The following is a 19,414-nucleotide window of genomic DNA, read 5'->3' on the forward strand; positions in this document are numbered from 1 at the left end:
ATGGAGCAAAGTAGTGACACTGAGTAGAGTAGAGTTTAATAGAGTACAGCGTCAGGGCGTAGTGTTGCATAGTAAAGTGTCGTAGAGTAGCCTAGAGTGAAGTGGCTTAAAGTACTGTGGTGCAGAGTAGATTGGCGTAGAGTGCATTGGTATTTATTAAAGTCATGTAGAGTGGAGTGACGTACAATAGAGTGGCGTAGAGTCCAGTGGCGTAGAGTGGTGCGGAGTGGTGCATGGTAGAGTACAGTGGCGTAGAATAGAGTTCAGTGGTGTCGAGTAGATTAGAGTGGCATAGAGTACTGGTATAATGTGGAGTGGTGGAAAATAAAGTGCAGAGGCGCAGAGTGGAGTGGCGCAGAATGGAGTAGGGTGGAGTGCACTGGCGTAGAGTGGTGTAGAGTGCAGTGGTGTCGAGTAGATTAGAGTGGCATAGAGTTGACTGGTATAATGTGGAGTGGTGGAAAATAGAGTGCAGAGGTGCAGAGTGGAGTGGCGCAGAATGGAGTAGGGTGGAGTGAAGTGGTGTAGAGTAGAGAGGCGAAGAGAGTAGTGGAGTCGTGCAGAGTAGAGTGCAGTGGAGTGGCATAGTGTAGAGTGGTGCAATGTAGAGTGCGGTGGTGCAGAGTGGAGCATGTATGGTGTGGTAGCGTGCTGCCATTACAGAAAACACATCTTCAATTGAAATGATCATTACACCGGCACAAACATACAATCTTACTGATGAAAGCATACAGCGCATAAACAATGTGTGGAAATATCATCACTTGGTGTTTTGATCGAATCAAAATATTTGTTTCCACCACACTTCAGAATTGCCAAAGCATGTGCTTCATTTGTGCTGTCCTAGTTCCGATATATTCTGAAATATCTACACATTTAATTTACAAACATTCACATTTTGTTGTGTGCTAGAAAATAAATATCACACAGCCTCTTTCTTTGACTGTACAGCCAATGTGACAAGATAACAACAACTGATGATTTAAAGGCCTATTTACAGAAATCTAGTACTGGTGGAGGAATACAGTAAATAGGGTTTGGGTAAGGGAAAGGAAGGGACAAACTCGAGCTGGACAGCCTAAAACAAATAAAGCCAGCAAACAGAAAGCAAGCAATTGTGAGTTATTAACCACAAAACCAATGGTAAGAATTGGGCTGAATGGATTCCCAGGGAAGCTTTACGAATGTCCCCAAGATGTCGTTAGCAAACCAGACAGCTGAGCTGGCCTGTAGACTTCGACCTAAAAAAAAAAAAATCAATCCAGTAGGAGAGAGAGTATCGGGAGGTCATGGGTCATTTAGGGGGTGTGACATTCCTGCAGGTTCTCGAAGGTGGTGCCAGGGCTAGTGCACCGGGATCGAGGGAGGGGCATCACCACCTCACGGATTAATAGTAGGGAGTGTCTTCTGTGTGTCTCTTGTGAGTGAAATGCTCACAGGGAGCTGCCTGGAAGACATAAGGGGGTGAGGAGGTTTCTTTACGGCAGAACAACCTTTCAGGAGCCCTTGCCCCTGAAGGCGGGAGGTGGTCATCTGAAGTCCAAGCAATTAATGGCCAGTACGGTCCATGGCCCCTTGGGTGAGAAGTCTGCAGGTGGGTGGAGGGGCGGGATCCTGCAGGTGCACTCAGTGCCCAGAGCCTCACTGTTCGGCTGCTAACAATTTCCTTCTCCCCCTTATGCTGCAGTGAGATAGTGTACGCCATAAGTGTGCGCAAGTTCTTTGCCATTCCTGTAGAGTACTTCCACTCTTGTAGCTGTGAAGTTAACTTTAGCAGCTCAGACACAAGAGCGTTCTCCTTCTGATGCCAGTCTAGATGCAACCGACCAACCTCCAGCAAGCCTTGGTAACAATATCTTTTAAGAACTACCACCACAGTCTATAATTTGAGAACCATAAAGAGGCTACACTTTCAAGTTGAATTAGTAGGAAGAGCAGAAACCTTTATTATGCTTTCCAGACAGTGGGGTTTAGTGAAGTCTTTCTTGAAATACATTTGTCTTTATTTGGGTTTACATCGGATTCTCCACCATTCAGTTATTAATGGGTTCTGATTACAATTCGAATGGTTACCTTTTGTTTACTTTTCACAGAGAAACAAACCAATCAATGAGCATTGATGAAGCTCAGCGGTGGGCTCGATGCTCTCAATGTTTAAATGCCATGCCATGCTTTTAAGAGTCATCAACTGCTGGGAGAAAAAAACACACTACGAACAGGCACCACCTATCGAATGACAGACGTAATTCAAAAGGAATGGTACAATGCTTGCAGTTTATGGACATAACCCACCCAGGACAAAACGTCATAACGTATTTTAAAATACGTTTTGTTTGAAATAAGCATAGCAAATCTAAAACACACACAAACACCGAAAAAGGAGCAACTGAAGGGATTTTACAGCTACAACCCAAAACCTAAAATTGACTACAATTTGCCGGGTATGATCAGCTACTAAAATAAAATGCTCCTATGCATTGAAATAGACTACACTGCGTATGGCCTTCCTCTTTCTATAAAATGGAAAGAGCACGGCCCATCAGGCTGCATACAAAAAGCAGACCTGTATGTACCAGGCATTTGCCTAAAGGCTTTCAACCAAAGGTTATATTCCTCTCCCAGTTTCTGAGGGGACAGGCTCTCCAATGTATTTATTTAAATCATTTTTAGAGTGCAAACTGTTACCAAAACTGGTATCCTGGTGCTAAGACGCATGTAGGCAGATACAGACTGCCAGCAACCATCAGAGGGGAAAACACAGGGCAAGAATTATTTGGGGAAAAGCCGTGTCTTCAGAGCTTTCCTGAATTGCATCAGATCTATTGCGGATCTAAGCCTAAGGTATGGCCGCAGTTTGTTCCAGAATTAGGCCGCTTTGACTGAGAAGCCTCAAACCCCTTGTCTGGTCTGCCGAAACGTATTAACACAAACTAAGTTTGCGTTGCTGGAGCGGAGATGCTGCTCTGGAGTGCATCTCTTCAGTCTTTGTTGTAGGGTTGCTGGACCAGTGCCTGGTAACGCCCTGAACACGATGCACATGGCGTTAAAGCAGACCCTCTGCTGCAGAGGCAGCCAGGGCAGGTCCATCGGGGCATTAGAGGCTGATGATCTGAGAGGTCTGTTTAAGGCAGGTTCGGCTGCTGCCACTTGAACTCTACATAGTCTATTGAGCAAGTATTAGGGGCCCCAAGTAGCAAAGCATTACAGTGGTTCATTCGACTGAGAATGAGGCAAGCGCTACAAGGGCTTTAGCTCGAGTAGGCAGCAGAGGTAGCACCTTCCTACTAGCTACGTAAAAGTGAAACACATGCGCCCACAACTTTTGTAACATGATGTTCCAGGGAGAACTTGCTATCAAATAGGACTGGCAAGTTCCAAACTGTGCCCGATAGCACCAGCGAGGAAGGGGCCAAAAGTCAGAGGTCAAAGTCATAGGACTCTTACTCGCCTAACAGAGGAATTCAGTTTTGTCCCAGTTTAATTTGAATGAATTTGCATTCATCCAGCATGTCCTATTGAAACGCTGTTGCAGTCTCCTCTTGATTGCTATTGAAGGACGGCATGTAAGATGTAGCATAACGGCTAGGGTGGTCGATCTCAAATCTGGGGAACTGGGGTCAAGTATCGGCAATGACGCTCAACTTCCTGTGATTCTGGGCAAATCCCTAAATCGCACGTGCCTAACAAAAAATGAATGTGTCCTTGTGTAACGCAACTGGTGCTCATGTAAAGCGCTCGGATACCTTCAGGTCAAGTTTGCGCAATATAAAACTACGGAAAAAAAAAAAGAATCAGCCGAGTGTCGTCTGCATAGTTGGCTAACCTAACGTCATGCTCCCTTATCAAAGTAATAAGTGGCCTCATATAAATATTGAGCAAAATTGGGCCGAGTGCCGAGCCCTGCAGCACTCCCCGGCATAGATTTTTAAATCAAAACAGTAGGGAGGCAAGACCGCAGCCGGTCACCTGCTCGATCGGTAAGACTCCATCCACTTTTATGCTGTGCCTCCAACTCCCATTGAGGTTACTCAGGAGGGAAGGATTTTGTAGTCAACCGTGTCAAGGGCAGGTGACAAAATCACGCATGATAAGGACTCTCGACTGCCCACTATCCACCCGCATCCGTAACTCATCCAGAGCTAAGGCCGATTCTGTGCCATGTCCACGTCTAAAACAAAATTGTTCATCCTCAAGGAGAAAGCGAGATTCCAGATATTGCGATAATCGACGAGTGACATATCGTTCCAGAATCTTCACAGGAAAAGATAGGGGCGGGATGGGCCTGGAGCTTCTCAGAACCTATGGGTCAGCTGACAATTTTTTCAAGAGGGGGGTGACAATTGCTTTTTTCCATCTCAAAGGTACCGCAGGCTGGAAGGCACAGGGCATAGCCTTTTCTCATATGCTCAATACTTGTGTTTGCACGGCATATCAAGCAGTCGTGTCCTTCAGGAAGTGACTCCAGGTCAGGGCCAAAGATAATGTCCAGTGATACGTTTCCAGTACCCCTTGCCTTATTTTCTGGACAATCTTAAGAACCCAAATTACGTTTGAGGAACACAGGAGTGTTTATATGCACCCAAAGTATGAAATATTGCTAATAAATGTGCATATCAGTTCAGAGCACACAAATCCCCTTTACCACATCTCGGGGATTTCATCTGGCACCTCCTGGGGGCTGGGTGACTCACCTTGCCCATACACGGTGCTGGCACATTTTTATTATGGCTATAAGGTTCACAAACCAGGTGGACAGCTTAACCACAAACTGGAAATAGAGAACGGCCAACACACAGCAAAGTACAAACCTGCGAAGGATTGTTACTACCTATAGTAATGTCATCAATGACGCCATTTGCGATGTCAAACAGGTCTTGGATCCTAATTATAACAAATCTTCAAAAATGTTCAAGACACAACCTGATTCCTTTCCCACACATTTGTATAAGCAGAACAATGCATTTAACAAAAAAATAATCCAAATAAGCAACCCAGATCAATCGCTGCCCTTCGCTCAGTCAACGTTCTCTTCCGAAGGGCAAACAAAACTTGAAGTCTGGTATTTAATTAGGGACCGCTGTTAAATGATGCATGGAGTGGTGCAGAGACTCGCACAGCCACGGAAAAGGTAAGTCCTCAACATCGCAAACAATGTCAACAGTAAAGGCCCACCTTCTGAAGAACACGTAAACATTGCTCTATTCCTCTTACTACAGACATCTCTTGCTTGAGTAAATGCTCCGAGTCCTAGACTCAGAGGTTATGAATATTGTCAAGCTCATCATTCTACATATCTTTGAAGATGTAGATGTCATTCTTTACGCCGTAGTACTGCTGCACCTGGGGTCAGTGCTAGCACAATGAGACACTGCTTAACGCTGGAGGGACACATCCCCTCCTCCTGCCGTGGGATAGATCTGGGTCATGAAGCCAAGGTATGCCCCACAAAGGCAGGAAAAGTTGGAATCCCTGGAAAGACCCTCTGTTCTTGCCTGATCTACTGGGAACACGATGGCCGAAAGCTCACCCACTTTTACAACTGTATATTTATATTAACATGTATATGCTCCCTTAGAACGGTGTAGGACACCATCTACATTGACATGCAAATATTAATGTAATCCTGTGTTTTGTGAGGATTGTAAAATTGTCACAATGGTGATCGATATGATAAATGGCAAATAAACAAAACAGCCTTGTGGACGGTTATGCCTGCTTTACTGCACAAACATGTTAGGGGGCACTCTGGTAGGATACAACTAAACCCCTCTGAATTTAGCTAGGTATGGTCACCCAGCCCACGCTAACGCACCAGTAACGCACCAGAAGCCTAAGCTACCAAAGCTTGCTCATGCATTATTTTTCGGTGGTGGTCATACTAAATGTGGGCTATTTAAAATGTTTACAGTCATTATGGGTAAATAACGTGCCTTTATATTTTTTTCATAGTGAATTTGAGTGTTTTGAGAAATGGTCCATTGAAAAGATTACAGACATGTTTTTGACCACTCACACAAGAGAGGACCACAAAACATCTGAACCTTCCCTAGCTATAGACTCAACTTGCAGTTTCTTCATTTACATGTGGAAACAGATATCCACCTATTCAAAGGAAGTTTACCCTCACACGAACAACGGTAGCAGGCATCACACGAACAGCGGTAGCCGGCATCACACGAACGAACAACGGTAGCCGGCATCACACGAAAAACGGTAGCCGGCATCACACGAAAAACGGTAGCCGGCATCACACGAAAAACGGTAGCCGGCATCACACGAAAAACGGTAGCCGGCATCACACGAAAAACGGTAGCCGGCATCACACGAAAAACGGTAGCAGGCAGGCATCACATGAACAACGGTAGCCGGCATCACACGAACAACGGTAGCAGGCAGGCATCACATGAACAACGGTAGCCGGCATCACACGAACAACGGTAGCAGGCAGGCATCACACGAACAACGGTAGCAGGCAGGCATCTAATGAACAACGGTAGCCGGCATCACACGAACAACGGTAGCCGGCATCACACGAACAACGGTAGCAGGCAGGCATCACATGAACAACGGTAGCCGGCATCACACGAACAACGGTAGCAGGCAGGCATCACATGAACAACGGTAGCCGGCATCACACGAACAACGGTAGCCGGCATCACACGAACAACGGTAGCCGGCATCACACGAACAACGGTAGCCGGCATCACACAAACAACGGTAGCCGGCATCACACAAACAACGGTAGCCGGCATCACACAAACAACGGTAGCCGGCATCACACAAACAACGGTAGCCGGCATCACACAAACAACGGTAGCCGGCATCACACAAACAACGGTAGCCGGCATCACACAAACAACGGTAGCCGGCATCACACAAACAACGGTAGCCGGCATCACACAAACAACGGTAGCCGACATCACACAAACAACGGTAGCCGACATCACACAAACAACGGTAGTAGCAGGCAGGCATCACACGAACAACGGTAGCCGGCATCACACAAACAACGGTAGCCGGCATCACACAAACAACGGTAGCCGGCATCACACAAACAACGGTAGCCGACATCACACAAACAACGGTAGTAGCAGGCAGGCATCACACGAACAACGGTAGCCGGCATCACACAAACAACGGTAGCCGGCATCACACAAACAACGGTAGCCGGCATCACACAAACAACGGTAGCCGGCATCACACAAACAACGGTAGCCGGCATCACACAAACAACGGTAGCCGGCATCACACAAACAACGGTAGCCGGCATCACACAAACAACGGTAGCCGGCATCACACAAACAACGGTAGCCGGCATCACACAAACAACGGTAGCCGGCATCACACAAACAACGGTAGCCGGCATCACACGAACAACGGTAGCCGGCATCATACGAACAACGGTAGCCGGCATCACACGAACAACGGTAGCCGGCATCACACGAACAACGGTAGCCGGCATCACACAATCAACGGTAGCCGGCATCACACAATCAACGGTAGCCGGCATCACACAAACAACGGTAGTAGCAGGCAGGCATCACACGAACAACGGTAGCCGGCATCACACGAACAACGGTAGCAGGCAGGCATCACATGAACAACGGTAGCCGGCATCACACGAACAACGGTAGCCGGCATCACACGAACAACGGTAGCCGGCATCACACGAACAACGGTAGCAGGCATCACACGAACAACGGTAGCAGGCATCACACGAACAACGGTAGCAGGCATCACACGAACAACGGTAGCCGGCATCACACGAACAACGGTAGCCGGCATCACACGAACAACGGTAGCCGGCATCACACAAACAACGGTAGCCGGCATCACACGAACAACGGTAGCCGGCATCACACGAACAACGGTAGCCGGCATCACACAAACAACGGTAGCCGGCATCACACAAACAACGGTAGCCGGCATCACACAAACGGTAGCCGGCATCACACAAACAACGGTAGCCGGCATCACACAAACAACGGTAGCCGGCATCACACGAACAACGGTAGCCGGCATCACACGAACAACGGTAGCAGGCAGGCATCACATGAACAACGGTAGCCGGCATCACACGAACAACGGTAGCCGGCATCACACGAACAACGGTAGCCGGCATCACACAAACAACGGTAGCCGGCATCACACAAACAACGGTAGCCGGCATCACACAAACAACGGTAGCCGGCATCACACAAACAACGGTAGCCGGCATCACACAAACAACGGTAGCCGACATCACACAAACAACGGTAGTAGCAGGCAGGCATCACACGAACAACGGTAGCCGGCATCACACAAACAACGGTAGCCGGCATCACACAAACAACGGTAGCCGGCATCACACGAACAACGGTAGCCGGCATCACACGAACAACGGTAGCCGGCATCACACGAACAACGGTAGCCGGCATCACACGAACAACGGTAGCCGGCATCACACGAACAACGGTAGCCGGCATCACACGAACAACGGTAGCCGGCATCACACGAACAACGGTAGCCGGCATCACACAATCAACGGTAGCAGGCAGGCATCACATGAACGGTAGCCGGCATCACACAAACAACGGTAGCAGGCAGGCATCACATGAACAACGGTAGCAGGCAGGCATCACATGAACGGTAGCCGGCATCACACAAACAACGGTAGCCGGCATCACACAAACAACGGTAGCCGGCATCACACGAACAACGGTAGCAGGCAGGCATCACATGAACAACGGTAGCAGGCAGGCATCACATGAACAACGGTAGCCGGCATCACACGAACAACGGTAGCAGGCAGGCATCACATGAACAACGGTAGCCGGCATCACACGAACAACGGTAGCCGGCATCACACGAACAACGGTAGCCGGCATCACACGAACAATGGTAGCCGGCATCACACGAACAACGGTAGCCGGCATCACACGAACAATGGTAGCCGGCATCACACGAACAACGGTAGCCGGCATCACACGAACAACGGTAGCCGGCATCACACGAACAACGGTAGCCGGCATCACACGAACAACGGTAGCCGGCATCACACGAACAACGGTAGCCGGCATCACACGAACAACGGTAGCCGGCATCACACGAACAACGGTAGCCGGCATCACACGAACAACGGTAGCCGGCATCACACGAACAACGGTAGCCGGCATCACACGAACAACGGTAGCCGGCATCACACGAACAACGGTAGCCGGCATCACACGAACAACGGTAGCCGGCATCACACAAACAACGGTAGTAGCAGGCAGGCATCACACGAACAACGGTAGCCGGCATCACACAAACAACGGTAGCCGGCATCACACAAACAACGGTAGCCGGCATCACACAAACAACGGTAGCCGGCATCACACGAACAACGGTAGCCGGCATCACACGAACAACGGTAGCCGGCATCACACGAACAACGGTAGCCGGCATCACACGAACAACGGTAGCCGGCATCACACGAACAACGGTAGCCGGCATCACACGAACAACGGTAGCCGGCATCACACGAACAACGGTAGCCGGCATCACACGAACAACGGTAGCAGGCATCACACGAACAACGGTAGCAGGCATCACACGAACAACGGTAGCAGGCATCACACGAACAACGGTAGCCGGCATCACACGAACAACGGTAGCCGGCATCACACGAACAACGGTAGCCGGCATCACACAAACAACGGTAGCCGGCATCACACGAACAACGGTAGCCGGCATCACACGAACAACGGTAGCCGGCATCACACAAACAACGGTAGCCGGCATCACACAAACAACGGTAGCCGGCATCACACAAACGGTAGCCGGCATCACACAAACAACGGTAGCCGGCATCACACAAACAACGGTAGCCGGCATCACACGAACAACGGTAGCCGGCATCACACGAACAACGGTAGCAGGCAGGCATCACATGAACAACGGTAGCCGGCATCACACGAACAACGGTAGCCGGCATCACACGAACAACGGTAGCCGGCATCACACAAACAACGGTAGCCGGCATCACACAAACAACGGTAGCCGGCATCACACAAACAACGGTAGCCGGCATCACACAAACAACGGTAGCCGGCATCACACAAACAACGGTAGCCGACATCACACAAACAACGGTAGTAGCAGGCAGGCATCACACGAACAACGGTAGCCGGCATCACACAAACAACGGTAGCCGGCATCACACAAACAACGGTAGCCGGCATCACACGAACAACGGTAGCCGGCATCACACGAACAACGGTAGCCGGCATCACACGAACAACGGTAGCCGGCATCACACGAACAACGGTAGCCGGCATCACACGAACAACGGTAGCCGGCATCACACGAACAACGGTAGCCGGCATCACACGAACAACGGTAGCCGGCATCACACAATCAACGGTAGCAGGCAGGCATCACATGAACGGTAGCCGGCATCACACAAACAACGGTAGCAGGCAGGCATCACATGAACAACGGTAGCAGGCAGGCATCACATGAACGGTAGCCGGCATCACACAAACAACGGTAGCCGGCATCACACAAACAACGGTAGCCGGCATCACACGAACAACGGTAGCAGGCAGGCATCACATGAACAACGGTAGCAGGCAGGCATCACATGAACAACGGTAGCCGGCATCACACGAACAACGGTAGCAGGCAGGCATCACATGAACAACGGTAGCCGGCATCACACGAACAACGGTAGCCGGCATCACACGAACAACGGTAGCCGGCATCACACGAACAATGGTAGCCGGCATCACACGAACAACGGTAGCCGGCATCACACGAACAATGGTAGCCGGCATCACACGAACAACGGTAGCCGGCATCACACGAACAACGGTAGCCGGCATCACACGAACAACGGTAGCCGGCATCACACGAACAACGGTAGCCGGCATCACACGAACAACGGTAGCCGGCATCACACGAACAACGGTAGCCGGCATCACACGAACAACGGTAGCCGGCATCACACGAACAACGGTAGCCGGCATCACACGAACAACGGTAGCCGGCATCACACGAACAACGGTAGCCGGCATCACACGAACAACGGTAGCCGGCATCACACGAACAACGGTAGCCGGCATCACACAAACAACGGTAGTAGCAGGCAGGCATCACACGAACAACGGTAGCCGGCATCACACAAACAACGGTAGCCGGCATCACACAAACAACGGTAGCCGGCATCACACAAACAACGGTAGCCGGCATCACACGAACAACGGTAGCCGGCATCACACGAACAACGGTAGCCGGCATCACACGAACAACGGTAGCCGGCATCACACGAACAACGGTAGCCGGCATCACACGAACAACGGTAGCCGGCATCACACGAACAACGGTAGCCGGCATCACACAAACAACGGTAGCCGGCATCACACAAACAACGGTAGTAGCAGGCAGGCATCACACGAACAACGGTAGCCGGCATCACACAAACAACGGTAGCCGGCATCACACAAACAACGGTAGCCGGCATCACACAAACAACGGTAGCCGGCATCACACGAACAACGGTAGCCGGCATCATACGAACAACGGTAGCCGGCATCATACGAACAACGGTAGCCGGCATCATACGAACAACGGTAGCGTAGCCGGCATCATACGAACAACGGTAGCCGGCATCATACGAACAACGGTAGCAGGCAGGCATCACACGAACAACGGTAGCCGGCATCATACGAACAACGGTAGCCGGCATCATACGAACAACGGTAGCAGGCAGGCATCACACGAACAACGGTAGCCGGCATCACACAAACAACGGTAGCCGGCATCACACAAACAACGGTAGCCGGCATCACACAAACAACGGTAGCCGGCAGGCATCACATGAACAACGGTAGCAGGCAGGCATCACATGAACAACGGTAGCCGGCATCACACAAACAACGGTAGCCGGCATCACACAAACAACGGTAGCCGGCATCATACAAACAACGGTAGCCGGCATCACACAAACAACGGTAGCCGGCATCACACGAACAACGGTAGCCGGCATCACACGAACAACGGTAGCCGGCATCACACGAACAACGGTAGCCGGCATCACACGAACAACGGTAGCCGGCATCACACGAACAACGGTAGCCGGCATCACACAAACAACGGTAGTAGCAGGCAGGCATCACACGAACAACGGTAGCCGGCATCACACAAACAACGGTAGCCGGCATCACACAAACAACGGTAGCCGGCATCACACAAACAACGGTAGCAGGCATCACACGAACAACGGTAGCAGGCATCACACGAACAACAGTAGCAGGCATCACACGAACAACGGTAACAACGGTAGCAGACATCACACGAACAACGGTAGCAGACATCACACGAACAACGGTAGCCGGCATCACACGAACAACGGTAGCCGGCATCACACGAACAACGGTAGCCGGCATCACACGAACAACGGTAGCCGGCATCACACGAACAACGGTAGCCGGCATCACACGTACAACGGTAGCCGGCATCACACGCACAACGGTAGCCGGCATCACACGCACAACGGTAGCCGGCATCACACGCACAACGGTAGCCGGCATCACACGTACAACGGTAGCCGGCATCACACGTACAACGGTAGCCGGCATCACACGTACAACGGTAGCCGGCATCACACGTACAACGGTAGCCGGCATCACACGTACAACGGTAGCCGGCATCACACGTACAACGGTAGCCGGCATCACACGTACAACGGTAGCCGGCATCACACGAACAACGGTAGCCGGCATCACACGAACAGCGGTAGCCGGCATCACACGAACAGCGGTAGCCGGCATCACACGAACAGCGGTAGCCGGCATCACACGAACAGCGGTAGCAAGCTTCACAAGAACAACGGTAGCAGGCTTCACACGAACAACGGTAGCAGGCATCACACGAACAACGGTAGCAGGCATCACACGAACAACGGTAGCAGGCATCACACGAACAACGGTAGCTGGCATCACAGGAACAACGGTAGCTGGCATCGTTGGCGAGCAGTAGCTACGATTTGATTTCTATTTAGCTCAGATCCCACTCCGAGCACTAGTAACAAATTCCAAGAATATAGAAATATTTATAAAATTCTGTAGGAAGAGATACTCACATGCATGGAGCTTGAACATCAGCTGGACCGTGTAATGGTAGAGGTGGCTGCAGTCCTGAATCACCTGAATCAGCGGCGCCAGCTTGCACTGCCCGGAAGACATCTGCGACACGGCCATGCCGCTATTGAGTTGTCTGGTAACTGCACATACAGACGGGAATACCCAGAAAGTTGTTAGTAAAAGAAAACCACCCAATAACCCAACCACCTACAGAAGCTAGCAACATTAGTTGTCAGACAGACTGAATGACCAGAATTATTTTCATATCACTGGTCCTAAACTGCTAAGTTTTAGGTGGTGCCTTACTGAATCTACACGTTTGTGATGGCCTTGGTATGTGTGTTCATGATAGAACTCAATGTCTCTTCAGTCCCCAAATAAACAAACATTCCGAAGAAGAGAAAAACAACAGCGAAAAAGCGGGCCCTCGAATCCACCCTGGCCGGGGACTACTTTTCTTTCAGTCACAGCTTAATGAATAGCTAAAACCTGCTGGGAAACATTGCATTTCACCCGGGGGAGGGCTTGCGACTTCACAAAACTGATGGTGGTGTCCCAACGAGCCTGTCCACCATCATCAAGGACTATACGAAGCCACCTTAAATCATTTTACTCAATTATAAAATCTACATATTGCAATATTTAGACACCACATACCTCTAACTCGAGCCCTTACAATAGAAAACATCGATTGAGTGCGAGGCTGCCTCACCATCCTCCCAGGCTGGATAATGAAATGCCTACCGCAAACTGAACCCAACTAAAACCCAATTTGTGTCCGCTGCAAACAAAACCACGCAAAGTCAGCTTCAGGAACTGTTTTCCAGCATGAAGCAGGATGGATCGACATTCTGGTCTTCACAGATGATCGGTCATTAGGATTCAACAGGGTTAGCAACCTGTCTGCTAAAAGCATGCATCATCAGTGGTAGGCCTAGAAAGCCTAGTACCAGCTCCCACCGCCACACAGATAAACACCAACACCCAAACCCAGGCTTCTGGACCACAAACCAAGACCCGACCCTCTTCTATCTGAATATTATTAAATTCCAACTCTCTGCCACTCCCTATTCCACACTGTCACAAAGATGAACTCCCATGTCACCACCGGACTCACAGGGCTGAAGAAAGGAGACCATTCACACCTATTCTGATGGACCTGTATCGACTGCCTCTGGTGCCTCTGTAGTCTTCAAAACATGCAGCTTTTCCCACATCAAAGTAACTGGTGCACCAACTCATACTGCTGTAAAGCTAAAGTGAAAACCTCTCTTACGAAGACATTTTTACTGCAGTTTCCGCATTTACTTTGACACTTTTGTGTCCCCTCATTAGTGTGAATAGGAGATCAATTATGACTCCCAATTAGGTTATTGGTAGTAAATATTTTGGCATAGCTAGAATAATGCAAGTAATTAAAAAAAATGTAATACATTTCTGATTGCCTTCAACAGACACCGATGAGGACATCCCAGCAAGCCTAGTTATATGTGGTAATTGGTTTTTTCCAGCAGTGAAATTCAGGTAAAACACAGATTTTCCTGCTAGGAATCCACAATTGGAGAATCATTTCTTTATACAAGTCATTTTAAAAATTGGAAAGCATTTTCCCACATTCCCTTCTGAAAATCACCACGTTATTTCCAAGAATGGGAAGGCACAAATGATAGTTGGGTGTGTTATTCTTTCTTCCAATACATGCAGATTTTCCTCTTAGAATTCGCACCCTGAATATTTCAATAGGGTCTAAATTTGCATGAACCCACCCTGCCTCCACTAGATAATCCATAAAGAGTTTACAAATAAACTTTGTCAAACAAACAATTATTGGACTAACCTTTAACAAACACCCTGTTGTTCGCAAGTAAAATATTTTTACCCTCCAAATTAGCTATGATTAACAATATTAGCACTTAGCTTTGCCCTTTCACACCACCATTATCCAAGGCTCCTTGCAGGATTCATTTTATGGATCATTACTACCACCATAACAACCCCAACACTCTTTCTATCAACTGTGGAGAGATTCAAGACCAAGTTTCACTTACTGGTAGGGATTCACACATTTATTCTCTGGATATGAAACCACCGGTTATATATGAAAACTGGGACTTCAACGTACAGAGGGTCAAGACTGACAAGTTGGGATTTCAGAGTCACTCCACTTCAGTTGTGAACAAGCTGTAGAGACTGAACACATCCTACAGTGATAAATCACAGAACGAGATGCGCTCACTATCAAGAGATTTGGCGGTGTTCATGGATGGAGGCAAGGGACCATTTTTCTATTCTATTACTTCCCTTACTTCTGAATAGCTCAGACCCTGCTTTTCTGGCAACCAGGGCCGCTTTGGCGGCCATCTTGCTCAAAGACCCAGCCATTGCCATCTTCAGCATCTACACGGCTGGCCACGTGCGCCAGCCAAGTACAAATTGATTCATTCATTCACTTGCCAGCTCTTGGCAGAAGGTCAGATTAAGGTGGTGTAAACCCTTCACTTTTACACAGCCTGGTTTCTGGAAATGTTGCATTCGACTGCATTCCTTTCGTTGCAGATTTCTAGGAGAACAGGGGAGCTGTTTTGTACACAAACATAAGCACACTTCAGCTTTACTCCACAACTTTCACAGGAGGTCTTTCAGGAAGGTTGGAATAAGGCCCCGTTCTTCCAAACACCTCCACAAAAAGGCTCTATGGCAGACGACCAGCACGGCTCTCAAAGACCCCAGGGGAAGAATAAGTAAAAACCTGAAATAGAGATTTTTCCCCAACATAACTCGTTCCCCAGGGGGCCTTAGACCTGAAAGGGACTGAGCTGAGCTCTGGTCAGCAATTCACCAGCCAATGCAATGTCGCCTAGAGCCCCATGTGAGAAAGCGGATTGAAAAACAACATTAAACCAACAGCTTCCTCCAAACTTTGCCACTGGTGAAAATGTATATAGTTCTAAATATTTGAGAAGCGCCATTGCTGCGCATTCTGGCGGCAGAAGCTACCAAGGAGCCGAAATACTGGATGGATGCGCAGTTTCTTTCCCCAGAGTTAAGCTGTGAAAAGCGGTGACACTGTCTGCGCTAGGAACAGAACTCGCCCTTTGATCAAAGTTTGGACCTATGTTGACAATGGAATCTTCCCCACATGACGCCTACCCCAAAGCACCCCGAACATGGCCACAGGTAACCCGCTCGACAGTACAGACGGTGCTTAATTTTGTCCAAAACAAAAGTGCAGAGGCCCCACGTTTTACTTAGGAGCTTGCCTTTGGTTTGGCCTTATGCCGGCACTGCTGAAAACAAAGGTTTCTAGTCTTCATTCTCTCTTTCTTCCACCGCCCTACTCTTCCCGCCTCTCTCTCTCGTGTTTGCTATCTTTTTCTTCATTTTACACCTTTCTGTCCTCTTGCTGTTGGTCAAATTCTGATGGTGAAAACAAAATCTTGGTCCCTAAAATGAGCACAGGTGTCCACCACCGGCACAAATTAAGCTCAGTGGGCATTCCATTTCACATATATTGGCCAATACAGTTTTAGGATCTCAACATCAGTTCACCGAACAACTATCCTGAGATTACCAACTCCTGCACAACCACCCACTGACCAGCGACTGATGGAGGATGGTCTGCCCATTTACATTCTATGCATTGTTACCCTTTAGAGCCCTCTTCCGTGTCCCTTTTTCACTAATCATCCTTATCTGCCCTATGAGGATCTTAATAAGCTGCAATGCTTCAGTAAATTATTCGCGTGAAATCTGAATGTCATCCCATGAACACTGAGTTTGTTGTCGGAGGCCTTTGACTATAGATGGGGCGCACCATTTCCTGGCTAACTAGATCATCAGATCTTCATTCAGATTACACAAGGGTACTAACCAGCGGAGCCGCTATGGCAGAGGAGTGTCGCCGCCCCCCTTTCCCCCCCCACGCCAGCAGCAGCAAAACTCGAAACATAAAACGATAACAAACCATGTTTATTATAGTTTTCTTTTTCTCCCACCATGGAGTCTTGGGGGCGGGGCCAGAGGATGACTGGCACTGTGAGGGGAGTGGTGGCCACTGTTACCAGTGAGCATGGCGGTTTGGTCCGCTGACTCAGGCCGGTCAAACCGTCATGCGCACTGACGCTGTCTCCAACCTGAGCTGCGTTGCCGGGTTGGAGACAGCAGGCACAGGCTCCCAGTCTCCCTGGGAGCGCAAATCGAGGGCGCTCAGGCCAATCCGGAGGCTGCTCCCATGCTGTGAGAGCAGCGTCAGGATTGGCCGCAGGGCAGTCTGGGAGCCTGTGTCTGCAGTGAAGACAGAAGAGCGGCGATGCGGAGGGATTCAGGTAAGTTTTTTTTTGTTTTGGTTTATCCCCCGCCCGCCTGTCACTTTGCCCCAACAGCAGGTGCGACTGGTACTAATAGAGATAACCAAAAACTGGTTTGGCTGTTATCCACCCCGGTCTCAGGTTGCTGGCAGGCCAGCAGTTCAGTAATGGCTCCCGGGGACATTTCAAGCTATGGGGGAAATCAAATACTGATCCACTGTGTGCACCGTCACTGTACACAACAATAAGTTGGTCCTCGGCAGCACTTGTTGAACTGAGAAGAGTATAGCTGGGAGATTCCTCTTGACATCTTCAAGGACCTTTTTAGCTCCTTTTTGCAGTGACCCGCAGAGGTGCGAGCCCCGGCAGACGCAGCCTGTGTCCATTCTCTGCAGCCAATCTCCTCTCCACCACTGCAGGGTATAAATCCCAGATCCCTACACACAATACAGATGTGTGGAGATTTACGCCTGCGGGTGGAGCTTACTACTAGGGTAGTTTTAGGCACCACTGTTCACTGATCGCGCCATCTGCTGTGGGCCTTTAACCTTGACTAGCTAGCACAAAGGCAGCCCTACGCAAAAAGAACCAGGGATTAACATCATTTTTACATAACACGTGGTTCCTTTGGTACAATTAGGAGTGTACTTGAATAAACAAGAGCTCAATGGCAAGGTTCAGAACGTGCTAGGATGTGGTCTTCCCAGACTACATCCAACCATGAACCTTGCCATCGTTCGAAAGGGATCACATGTTATGAATAAAAAACATTGGCGTTTAACAGCCACACATGCCAACTCTGGTCAGAATAAGGCCTGCAATATTAATAATTTTCCATTCTCAAACTCTGGGTACAGCTTTACTTTTATCACCTGCTCAATATAAATTCTCTTTTGATGTTAAGACCTGAACACTTCTCACACGGTCCACATGGCTGGCCAAACATTAACTTTTATTTTATTATCCAAGTTGTTACTAATTTGCACATTTCCTAGCCAAGCCAATTATGCCCTTTAAAAAGTAGAGTAATGCGCTTGCTAGCTTTGGCCAAGTCTGTTTTTGACATAGTTTGTTCATAGCTTTCAAGTGGCCCCATAGCACGTTTAAATCTCCAGCCATGAGTGGCTTTTTATCTAGCAGCACTTTGCAAGCTGGGTTTCTAAGACCCATACTATTAATGCAATGTCAAAATTAGGTTTAATTGAAAATGATATGTTCCAAGTTCTCAGATGTAAATGTGTTTGAAACCAGCATGCAATTTTAAGACCAAAACCGGATGGCTGAACACTGCGCTTGAGGGACCTGCAAAACCAAGACATATTGCCCACCTCAAACCCTTAACTTTGACGGAGAGAACAGGTCACCCTATCCACACAGAACACGGCCTTCAAATCCTACTTACCGAATGTACCGCTATAAATTCAGATAAATCCTTGCACAAGACTCCACAAAAGACCATTTCACCAGTGTTTAAGTCTTTGAAATATCTTACAGCCTAATAATGCACCATCTTCCCAGACGTGAGTCGATGACGACCCATTTGATCACTTGTTACCTGGTAGGAAAAGGATCCTGTTTAAAACCTTGACACAGATGCAAAGAACGCACCAACAGTCTGGGCCAGAGTATTTATCCAATAGGGTTCAATTTTATTCTCCCCTTAGAACTCTACGGTCGTCTTCTGGTCATCTTGCTAAGAACACCAAGAGTTAGGCAAGCAAGAACAGGAGGCAGATCCTTTGCCCTACTGGGGTCGCAAGTTTGGAATAGCTTGCCGGCCGACCTCCGGTTAGTAGAGAGTGAGCAGTCTTTTAAAAAAATCAGCTGAAGACTTGGCTTTTTACTCTTCGATTGTTCCCTCTTTCTTCTGCTCTTGCTTGTTCTTTAGCGTCAGCACACACCTGGGAGTAGCTGTGCTCTCTACAAGTCCCACAATTCATTCATTTGCCCTCGAATCACCCAAATTCCTTGGGGAAGAATCAATTGAGCATTCAATCCTACCAC

The 19,414-nt window shown here is 48.9% G+C and overlaps 1 protein-coding gene across 1 annotated transcript in view; it reads right to left on the reverse strand.

Moving 5' to 3' along the window:
* HIP1R (huntingtin interacting protein 1 related) overlaps positions 1 to 19,414 on the reverse strand; it is a 513,161-nt gene that overhangs the window by 273,914 nt on the left and 219,833 nt on the right. Inside the window, exon 8 of the mRNA XM_085635911.1 lies at positions 13,103 to 13,243. Coding sequence (XP_085492037.1) covers positions 13,103 to 13,243 — 141 coding nt within the window. The remainder of the gene's footprint in view (positions 1 to 13,102; positions 13,244 to 19,414) is intronic.

Source organism: Triturus cristatus, chromosome 11, assembly GCF_964204655.1.
Source record: "Triturus cristatus chromosome 11, aTriCri1.1, whole genome shotgun sequence".
In the NCBI taxonomy this organism is placed as follows: domain Eukaryota; kingdom Metazoa; phylum Chordata; class Amphibia; order Caudata; family Salamandridae; genus Triturus; species Triturus cristatus.